This window comes from Hylobates moloch, unplaced genomic scaffold, assembly GCF_009828535.3.
Source record: "Hylobates moloch isolate HMO894 unplaced genomic scaffold, HMol_V3 SCAFFOLD_4, whole genome shotgun sequence".
NCBI lineage: Eukaryota > Metazoa > Chordata > Mammalia > Primates > Hylobatidae > Hylobates > Hylobates moloch.
Window position 1 is genome coordinate 39839243 of NW_026652279.1, and position 12102 is coordinate 39851344.

General features: G+C 37.2%; 1 protein-coding gene across 2 annotated transcripts in view; it reads right to left on the reverse strand.

The window, feature by feature from the left end:
- EAF2 (ELL associated factor 2) overlaps positions 1 to 12102 on the reverse strand; it is a 62035-nt gene that overhangs the window by 45392 nt on the left and 4541 nt on the right. For both annotated transcript variants that reach the window (XM_032150046.2, XM_032150048.2), the window contains exon 2: positions 6448 to 6542. In XM_032150046.2, coding sequence (XP_032005937.1) covers positions 6448 to 6542 — 95 coding nt within the window. The remainder of the gene's footprint in view (positions 1 to 6447; positions 6543 to 12102) is intronic.

A 12102-nucleotide genomic window follows, 5' to 3' on the forward strand; every position in this document is an offset into this window, starting at 1 on the left:
GAAAAAAGTCTTATTATTAAGGGATAATAAATGTATTCTAAAAATCTCACTTGATAGAAGTAGGAAAATAACGGAGGAACTCAGTTTTCCTATAAGAAAATAAAATCATATGCCTCATTATGAACACCAGGAAAAGAAAATAATCAATAATGGAATGGAAAAGTATACTAGTACTCCCAAAGTAATAAGAGTAATCAAAAAAAGTAATGAAAAAAATCAAAGGGAAAAAAAGAAATGGTTGGTAAAACTAATAAAGAATATAAAAGAAGAAACAACAAATATTTAAAAACTAATAAACTATAAGATAAATAAAAATCAAGTATATCAATTTTGAACTAAATGTGAATAGACTGAATAGACAGTGCTCTCCGGATAAAAACAGAAAGTGCCAAAATGGGTTTAAAAATAAAACAGCGGCTGGGCGTGGTGGCTCACGGTTGTAATCCCAGCACTTTGGGAGGCCGAGGCGGGCGGATCACGAGGTCAGGAGATCGAGACCACAGTGAAACCCTGTATCTACTAAAAATACAAAAAATTAGCCGGACGTGGTGGCGGGCGCCTGTAGTCCCAGCTACTCGGAGAGGCTGAGGCAGGAGAATGGCGTGAACCTGGGAGGCAGAGCTTGCAGTGAGCCGAGATTGCGCCACTGCACTCCAGCCTGGGCGACAGAGCGAGACTCCGTCTCAAAAAAAAAAATAAATAAATAAATAAAAATAAAACAGCATATTATGCTAACAAAAGATATACTTCATACAAAATGTCAGCTAAATAAAAGGAAGAGACACTAAGATTCTATGAACACACAAAAGAAAAAAAGGTTGATATATATATACATACATATATATATCAGAGAAGTAGGCACTTAAGCTTAAAAACACAAAAATAGGACAAAAATGTAATTTTGTAATAAAGATATACTTCATTAAAAAATATAACTTTAAAAGGATGTTAAAATAGGACTCTGGTCCTAAAATCAGATGAGGTCCCAAGAATGTAATGGACTATTTTCCTATGTCGGCTAAGTAAACCCGTTGGAGAAAACCAGACTAGGTTTATTTGGGAAGGGACTTTGCCCAAGAGGGTCATCTGGAGTACCCCTCATACATACAGGAGCCTCTTAAGTGTAGGATTTGAGGGTTGAAATATACATAACCACTAGAAATGCATTGCCTGAATAATAGAAGAATAGTTAGAAGTTTCCAGTGGGTTATTTCGTAAAAGTCCACAGAAGCACCCGTAAGATAAAGAGTCAAGGCGGGTGGATCACGAGGTCAGGAGATCGAGACCACGGTGAAACCCCGTCTCTACTAAAAATACAAAATTTAGCCGGGCGTGGTGGCGGGCGCCTGTAGTCCTAGCTACTCGGAGAGGCTGAGGCAGGAGAATGGCGTGAACCCGGGAGGCGGAGCTTTCAGTGAGCCGAGATCACTGCACTCCAGCCTGGGTGAGAGAGCGAGACTCCGTCTCAAAAAAAAATGCAATCTTTTAAGTAAAAAGAGTCAACCCCAAAAATATGCCAATCTCAGCACCAATGACAAATCTTAACAGTCAAGTTAAGTAAAACTTTTTCTTTCAAAATTCAACACTTCAAAATTTTGTAGCAATCATGGAGAACTGTTTGTAAGGAAGAGAGATTTGTAAATGCCCACTATTTAACCAGACTATCAGTGTTCGTTTTTATTAGTTTTTTCTATTTGGTAATACCATAGAAACCTAAGACAAATGGAATTAGAAAATCTACCCTGTCAAAGAACCAAAGGTACTCTTAAAATTATAATAAAATAAAAGCTCTATTTTATGTTCTGACTCTAAGCTTCCTAGGCAGTTATGCCAGGATGACGAAAGCAAATTCATATAGACAATAGAAGAATCTAAATGCCTCAAACAAATAACCATTACATTTCCACAAAATACCTACAGAATTAAGAACACTGAAGAAAAGCAAACCTCCTACCTGCTTAAAGATGTTCTTTAAGTGAAGGGGGAAACCCCTCACAAAGTCTATTTGAGAATGTAATTTCCATTGTTATTCATGATTGTTCAAGGACTACATACCCAGGAGAAACAATATTTGCTTTTGACAGTTGGTGATCTAAATAACTCTTTCATTCTCTTTTTTTTGGGGGGTGGGGCTTTTAAAATAACCCTTATTTTTTAAAAGTTAATATGTGCATTATAGGAAACTGAAAAACACAAGAAGCAAAGAACAAAGTCATTCACAATCACAAGCAGTTTATAGTTTGACATGTTCTTCTAGATCCCGTGTGTGTGTGTAGACACAACATCCAATTTTATGGGACTGAGATTGTACAGTACGTATCATGATTTTTCACACATCACGAATATTTACCAATTCAAAATCCCAAAGCTATATGAATATTTTGATAACCAAGAATACACTACACCAACTCAAATTGCTAAAAAAAAAAGTAATCCTGCCTTTCTTGGGACAAAAATTTCATAGAAGACAAAAATGGCAACATGCCTCTAGATAAAAGCATTGGCAGAGTTCCAATTTAAATGCTGCATTCCCTTAATGCTCAATTTATAATGAAACACACAGCAACAGAATACACTAAGTATAATGTTTTTAAGAGAATTCATTAGCAGATCTATGCCATTAAAATATTAGCAAAGTATATTTCCATTGAATTACTTAATGTGTTCCTATAGTACAGCCAAAAGAGATGCATACATCAATGGCTATCAAAATGTAAATATGGACATATATGGACATATCTGCATACATTTCTGCCTGTATACTTCCTTCTGCCCTTCTGCTGCCAACCTAATGAACAAGTCCTGACATACGCTGCTCAGAGGTGGCTTAACAATTCGATGTCCAAGATGCATCTTTTCTATCAATTATAACAAAGGTATTTACAAATTGGCTAATTCACTAGCTCTAGTTTTTATCACAAGTTGTCACCCCATTCATAAAGCTTAGATGTTGCAAAATAATGAACTTTGTCCACAATGAACACAGGCACTTTAGTAAAAACGCTCATATAGACCTGTGGTTATCATCTAAAACTATCATCTAGATATGGAGATACTAGCAAAGAGCCCTTCCCTTCATCCTTCCTCTTCTCCCTCTTCCACCATCCCGGTGACTAAGTGTAGGATGTCTAGCTCCAAGAGATGGACTAATAAAGGTCACCCCCAGAAGACAGGCCTTTCTAAAAACTAATAAAAGGACATTCATAAAGGGACTGGTTTACTACGTCTATTTTTAACATACTTTGAGCATTAAGACTTATCCTTTAATACACAATATTAACTAAAATGCACATATAGAACAATGGTTAGACCATCTGAACTAATCTCAGGAGCACAGAACCCTTCTCCTTGCATACCTCCTCCTCCCTCCCCCCAACTCTTTCATTTTCACTGTCTAAATGAGTTAATAATTAATTTATATTATATAATAGACCCTTTATCAATCTGATTCCTAAATATCTAAATATTACCCTCCTTGTCCTCATATGCACCCCTTTTGACCTAGCCTACATATATGCCTACATATGTAACTACATATATGCCACTAGGCATTATATGCAGTTCTTCAAATGTTTAACAAACTTTCTTTTGTTGTTGTATCTTAGTCCTTGTCTTTTTCTTTTCTCTGACTAAAATGTCCTTCCCTCTCTCCTTTACCTGGGTAACTTTAACTCATCTTCAAAACTCAGTGTATCCTGATGTCTCCTCCCTGTACCCTGGCTGAGATACCTCTCTTTCCTGTTTCTATAATATTCTATGTATATCTTTTTATAGTTCTTAGATTTCTACATTTTTATCAGTTATTTCCTGTCTCTCCCATTAAATGATAAAATGTTTCAGGACACTGACTGTGTCTAGTCTACTTCTGTATTCCCAGTGGCAGCTACCTAGAATAGGACTTATCACACAGAATGTCCATGCATATACACACACGCAAATACTGAGGCATATTCTTTTTTGGACATATCCGTGGGGGCTTGTGGAAAGGGGCGGTGGTGGTGGTAGTGACTTTTCCCAAATGATTTCTTTACAATTTCTGAAATTTACAATTCGCAGGCTTGAAAACATAGGCCTCCTGTAACTGTGCTTCCTTTAAGGCATATTTCAATTGAGACCATAACCAAACACCTGGAAGATGGTAACTCTTGGTTAAAGCAAGATATGAATGAATAACAAGGGTTTATTATTAAACATAAGAATCCCCATTTCTTTGGAGGAGAACAATGCAAGGGATGAGGATGGGAGGAAGGCAACTTGACAAAACAATATTCTACTTGGCGAACAAACAAAAAAAAAATCCAACTAAAGTGATTCTGCAAACCAGTCATTACTGATCAATAATACTATATAGCCTGAGACAATAGACTAGTGGTTCCTGTTTGTTGTTGTTGTTGTTTGTTTGTTTGTTTGTTTTTTGAGACACAGTTTCGCTCTTGTTGCCCAGGCTGGAGTGCAATGGTTCCTGTTGTTAATGTGAGGCTTTAAACTCTTAAAATTCAGTGGTTGGTTCAGGTTTTTCTTTAATAAACATCATAAAGCAAAGAAGCCTTAGGTTACTAGAGATTAAATTTCCAAATTGTTTTAGAGATACTAGAACCTGAATAATTTTTCATAACAGAGTAATACAAAGATTAACTTATCTAAGACATCTCATACTAAATAGATTTTTCATTTCCTTCAGTTCCAGAGAGAACAAACGGAAATATTCAATAAAAAGCCCATCCAAATTTAATTAGCCTTAGGAAAATCTCCAGAGACGGTAACTGACACAGTCTGACATAACAGTGGGCTCTCAATAAATGGTTAACTGATAAAAATAAGAAAAAGACAGGAGATGAGAGGATAGAGAGTTTACTTGCTATACGTATAACCATGGTAAACCATCTCATTAATGCATAAAGGAGAATGTGGACGGACTAGCACAAAACCACCCCTATTACAAAAATTAAACAAAACAAAGAAAAAATCTTTAAAAATCCAGCATTTTCTTTATGTATTAAAGTATAAAGTTACAGTCTTGATTTTTTTCTGAGAATAGACAAAGTTAGTATAAAAGAAAAGAAAAAGAAACTTAAGCTGAATACTCAAAAATTTCTATCTCAAGGACTGAGAAAACTAGAGCATACAACAAAGAACTTGTATTTTTATGCAAATAGTATTTGGTACCGTTACTTGGATACATCTGGAAATTTTTTTAATGGACAAAACTTTTGGTTAGGGCCTGACAGTCTCTTTCTTTTTAAAATCACTCCTCAAACTCCAGCTGAAGTTCTTTCAAAAACACAATCTAATCATTAGAATTCTAATCACTGGACTTTCAGCCAGAGTTTGAGGAGTGGTTTTAAAAAGAAAGAGATTTTCTAATCTAACAAATCTAATAATGTTACCTCTCTGTATTAAAACTTCTAATGGTTTTCTAATATCTACTGGATAAAGCCCAAATTCTACATTACAACATAAAATATCCTTCACAATTTCATCTTGACCTACTTTTCTAGTCTCTGTTGCTATCAATCATTTTTCTTTTTCTTTTTCTTTCTTTTCTTTTTTTTTTGAGACGGAGTCTCGCTCTGTCACCCAGGTTGGAGTGCAGTAGCGTGATCTCGGCTCACTGCAACCTCTGCCTCCCAAGTTCCAGCGATTCTCCTGCCTCGGCCTCCCAAATAGCTGGACTACAGGTGCCCACCACCACGACTGACTAATTTTTGTATTTTTAGTAGAGACAGGGCTTCACCACGTTGGCCAAGCTGGCCTGGAACTCCTGACCTCGTGATCCACCCGCTTCGGCCTCCCAAAGTGCTGGGATTACAGGGGTAAGCCACCATGCCCAGCCCATTTTTCATGATACTATGATTTACTACATAAAGTCACTTATTCCACAAACTGTTTGTTCTTTCAGCATCAGAGCTTTTCACATACTGTTCTGTTTGCTTATTCTACTCCTTGTCTACCCAATAAAATCTTACTTGTCCTTTAAAGGCTCAGCTGAAATATTGCTTGCTTTATGAAGCTTATTAAGATTCCACCAGGCAGAGTATTTGCTTCTACTTATGTGGTTACATAGAATTTCATATATGCTCTAACTTATAACACTAGATGTTTATGTGTCTGTCTGCTATAAAAGATTAGGACTAGAAGGCAAGGGATATGTTACTATCCTAAGGTCAGTGTTTAAAATCTGGCTTATAGTAGGAATTTAATAAATATTTGTTTAGACTCTAATTTTTTTTCAAATCATTTGCTATGATAGTTCTTGGAACTATTAAATGGACTAAAGTATTTTAACATTTTTTTTTTGCCTAAAGTAGTTTAAAATATGGTTTTTGCTTTGCTGTGCTTATTAATTACTTTAACCAATTATCACTACACAAATTATGCAATTATTTTCATTTAAATTTACTGAGCATCCCACAAAAGTGACCACTTTAAATATACAGAAATACTCACTTCTATATTTGGCAGAGTTATGGTCACCTGTTCACCTTCACCGACCTCAAGGTATCCTTCAGAAGAAGTGTCAATAGAAGCAGGTTTGAAGTCATCTAAAAATAGATACAAATACTAATTTTTATAAAATGTAATGATATTTGGATATAAAAATTATGAGCATGTTTCAGAATGATAAATCATTTTTCAAGAGCTTTGTAATTAAAATGCTTTAAAGTATTCATATTACAAATGAACAAACAAAATACAATCTAGTTTATTTATTTCTGTACGCATAATTCTGAGAAAAAAGAAATAGCTATACTCTAAAACAGAATTAGTCACACTCATGCTTCCATAGAATCCTGTTTAGACCAAGATGAATCTAACTAATGTGTTCTACTGCTAAAAACTAAATAATATCAGTGTTTTCACAACTTACTAAAAAACTGATATAGGTAGAATGTTTTCAATTTTCAGTCCTTTTTTCCCATAAATTTTTCTTTTTTATGTTATTTTTAATGGCTGCTGACTTAGTTCATGAATGTTGGCCCATAAATTTTTTTTAAAGCACCTTTGGTGCCCACTACCACTTGTCTGTCATTCTACTACCACTTGTCTGTCATTCTATCAGAACAAAATGAATGAATACATAGCAAATACAGTACATATTAATGAAGAAACTTAAGAAAAAGTAATCTTTCTAGTTTAACAGTTTTTTCCATGAATATGTACACCACTAAATGATGTATAATTTAACCAAATCTGTCATTTTAGAAGATCTTAAAATAAAATTTAATTTTGAGTTAAATCATAGTTCAAACGATGCCATTAAAATCTATCATCTAGGAGGAAATTCAGGGTACTAAGATATTTCACAGGGGGGTGGGGGAGGGATAACATGAGGAGATATACCTAATGCTAAATGACGAGTTAATGGGTGCAGCACACCAATATGGCACATGTATACATATGTAACAAACCTGCACATTGTGCACATGTACCCTAAAACTTAAACTACAATAATAAAATAAAATTTAAAAAAGATTTCAAAGAGGCTGCGTCAGAATCAGAAAGATTTACAATGATTAAAACCTAATATGAGAATTATTATATAAAAAAAGATATTTCATATGTTAAACAAGCTTAAAAACCTCTAAGGAATTAAAGCCATTTAAAACTAATTCATATGAATATACATCAACAACTAATAATTCTGATATATAGTTCCCTGTGGTATATTTACATTAACTCTTTATTAAAATATAGTATAATGCAAAAGAGAACAAAAATTAAGCTTTGACTTTTACACAGTGACACGTAACCACCAACCAAATCAAGAAATAGAACATTACCAGCTCCACAGAGGCCCCTCCCAGTTATTACCCATTGTTCCAAAAGATTAATCTTCATATTAACAAAAAGGTCCCAAAGGCAAAAAGTCTAAACCCAAAGTAATGGATATTTATAAGTGGAATTTAGGGAATTATAATTAGGAAACCTTGGGAAAGGAGCATTTTCCAATAATCATCAAATTATTGCTCTGTCAGTAAACAAAGGCTGGCCCTGCTTCACGATGACAATTAAAATAGCTGACATTTATAGAACACTTACTACGTGCCAGGCACCATGCTTAACACTTCATATTTACCTCTTATAACAACTCCGAAATAAATGAAATCTATTCCTCTATTCCTTAAATAAACATAAATGCAAATGAATATAAACGATTTACAGAAAGTATTTTTATAATATAGTTTATTCTTCATGCTGCTTTAATTCAAAATTGAATAAGATCTTGATGCTTATTCCTAGATTTTAAAATACAGATATAAAAATAACATAAGCAATATGAAAATGTGAAAGAGTTTTGATTTACAATATATCCCTAGAAAGTATAACTGAAGAATCAAAGGATAAAGATTAGACTGAAAATAAGTTGAGGAGTCTGTTAGCAGTGGCAAAGTAAGAAAAGTGAAAGGTATAATTAAGGTGTTAAGTTTTAGATGTTTGAAAAAGGGTTTGGACTGAGGGAAATAAGTTTTAAATAATGTCAGTTGTTGAAAGGACAGTGCTATTGAGGAGAAAAAAATTAGAACTGAACTTGAGTAAGTAGCACAGAGATAAAGTAGAAGAGAAGCCAGAAAATCTAAGAGAATGAACACAGATATGAACCAAAACAACAATAATAACAGCTATTACATGCTGATGAATTTTAAAAGTTTTTCCAGATGATTTTTACTTTGAAGTTTCACACCAATCCTGAAGAGTAGTGAATACCCCTATCTTACAGATAAGAGAAGTGAGGGTGGAAAAAAATTAAGTTCCTTGCCCAAGATCATGCAACTGTTTTCTAAAGCTAGAAAAACGAACTACAAAACCCAGTTAGAATAAAAAAGATGAAAGGTTGGCCAGAATATATCAATGTCAACAAAGAGAGAAAAAAAACTTTAGTTTGGGTGGCGATTCCTCAGGGATCTAGAACTAGAAATACCATTTGACCCAGCCATCCCATTACTGGGTATATACCCAAAGGACTATAAATCATGCTGCTATAAAGACACATGCACACGTATGTTTATTGCGGCACTATTCACAATAGCAAAGAGTTGGAACCAACCCAAATGTCCAACAATGATAGACTGGATTAAGAAAATGTGGCACATATACACCATGGAATACTATGCAGCCATAAAAAATGATGAGTTCATGTCCTTTGTAGGGACATGGATGAAACTGTAAACCATCATTCTCAGCAAACTATCGCAAGGACAAAAAACCAAACACCGCATGTTCTCACTCATAGGTGGGAAGTGAACAATGAGAACTCATGGACACAGGAAGGGGAACATCACACTCTGGGGACTGTTGTGGGGTTGGGGGAGGGGGGAGGGATAGCATTAGGAGATACACCTAATGCTAAATGACGAGTTAATGGGTGCAGGAAATCAACATGGCACATGGATACATATGTAACAAACCTGCACATTGTGCACATGTACCCTAAAACATAAAGTATAATAATAAAAACAAAACAAAAAAATAAATAAATAAATAAATAAATTTGCTTAAAAAAAAAAACTTTAGTTTGGGCTAGCAAATACCATTTATGAATCTAAAATAAGAACCAAAGTCATTTTATATGGATATATACAGTAGAAATGAAGTAACTGCCTCATAAAATCTTTCAGTATTTATAAATAAGTTATCATCATGCCCTATGTGGGTGCCCATACTAGTGGATTTTGTTGATCTGCAACTTTATTTATTATTATTATTTTTTGAGACAGAGTCTCACTCTGTCCTGCATGCTGGAGTGCAGTGGCTAGATCTCGGCTCACTATAACCTCTGCCTTCCGGGTTCAAGCGATTCTCCTGCCTCAATTTCCTGGGTAGCTGGGATTACAGGCACGCGCCACCACACCCGGAAATTTTATTTATTTATTTATTTATTTATTTTTTATTTTTGAGACGGAGTCTCTCTGTCGCCTAGGCTGGAGTGCAGTGGTGTGATCTCGGCTCACTGTGACCTCCGCCTCCCGGGTTCAAGCAATTCTTCTGCCTCAGCCTCCTGAGTAGCTGGGATTACGGCGCGCACCACCATATCCGGCTAATTTTTGTATTTTTAGTACAGATGGTTTCACCATGTTGGTCAGGCTGGTCTCGAACTCCTGACCTCGTGATCCGCCCGCCTCGACCTCCCAAAGTGCTGGGATTACAGGCGTGAGCCACCGCGCCCGGCTTTATTTTTTATAATTTTAGTAAACACAGGGTTTCACCATGTTGATCAGGCTGGTCTTGAATTCCTGGCCTCAAATGTTCCACCCGCCTCAGCCTCCCAAAGTGCTGGGATTACAGGCATGAGCCACTGCGCCTGGCTGGTCCTCAACTTTCTTTTTCTATCTTTTTCCTTTTTTTTTTTTTTTTTTTTTGGGACAGGGTCTCCCTCTGCCACCTAGGGTGGAGTACAGTGGTGCGATTTCAGCTCACTGTAACGTACGCCTCCTGGGTTCAAGTGATTCTCCCGCCTCAGCCTCCTAAGTAGCTGAGATTACAAGCGTGCGCCACTACAGCTCGGATAATTTTTGTATTTTTAGTAGAAGCGGGGTTTCACCAAATTGGTCAGGCTGGTCTTGAACTCCCGACCTCAGGTGATCCACCCGCCTCCGCCTCCCAAAGTGCTGGGATTACAGGCGTGAGCCACCGTGCCCGGTAGTCCTCAACTTTCTAATTGTAACTATCCTTCAAAGTTCTGCTCATCAATCTAAGTATTACTCTAAATATTCGTCTATGTCCTTCATCATTTACATCTAATTATTATATCTTCTTTAATATTTTTCAAAGCCATCCCCTTCCATTCTTGCTGTGGACAAGCTAGTTTTCAATCAGCTAAACTACTGGAATACCTTATGGTCTGCCCTTCTGCTTTTCTCTATCCTTTTGCTCTCTTAGAATTTGAATCCTATTTCAAAGTCCCCTCTTCTCTGAAGCTATTTCAGGGTGCAGTCCTTTCCGTACTACCCAGAATCTCAATTTCTTCTCCATTCCTGTAGCATTTACTAAACCGTTAATCAAAACCTATCATAAACTACCTACCTGATATTATTTACCTTTTTTTTTTTTTTTTTTGAGACGGAGTCTTGCTTTGTCCCCCAGGCTGGAGTGCAGTGGCGAGATCTCGGCTCACTGCAACCTCCGCTCCTGGGTTCATGCCATTGCCCTGCCTCAGCCTCCCGAATAGCTGGGACCACAGGCGCCCGCCACCACTCCTGGCTAATATTTTTTGTACTTTTAGTAGAGACGGGGTTTCACCGTGTCAGCCAGGATGGTCTCGATCTCCTGACCTTATGATCTGCCTGCCTCAGCCTCCCAAAGTGCTGAGATTACAGGCGTGAGCCACCGCACCCCCCCCCCCCCCCCCTTTTTTTTAGACGAAGTCTCTGTCACCAGGCTGGGGTGCAGTGGCGCGATCTTGGCCCACTACAATCTCCGCCTCCCTGGTTCAAGCAATTCTCCTGCCTCAGCCTCCTGAGTGGCTGGGATTACAGGCACGCGCCACCACAGGCCACTAATTTTTGTATTTTTAGTAGAAACGGGATTTCTCCATGTTGTTCAGGCTGGTCTGGAACTCCTGACCTCGTGATCCGCCCGCCTCAGCCTCCAAAAGTGCTGGGATTACAGGCGTGAGCCACAGCGCCCGGCATTTTTTTTTTCCTGAGGGAATCTCACTCTGCAGCCCAGGCTGGGTTGCAGCGGCGCGATCTCGGCTCACCGCAACCTCCGCCTCTTGGGTTCAAGCAATTCTCTGTCTCAGGCTTCCAAGAAGCTGGATTACAGGCGCCTGCCACCACGCCCGGCTAATTTTTGTATTTTCAGTAGAGACAGGGTTTCACCATCTTGAACAGGCTGGTCTTGAATTGCTGACTTCGTGATCCACCCTCCTCAGCCTCCCAAACTGCTGGGATTACAGGCGTGAGGCATGGTGCCTGGCCTATTATTTACCTTTTCGTGGACATGTCCTATTAGATTGTAATTTTTTAAAGCATAGTATTCATACTTTAATTTCTCCAGATAGTGGCTCTAGCACAGTGCCTTTAATGTAATGGATATACAAGAGATCTTGTAGTTCATTCAGGTTCTTCTCTGAATCACTTCTAAACTTATTTTAAATATATA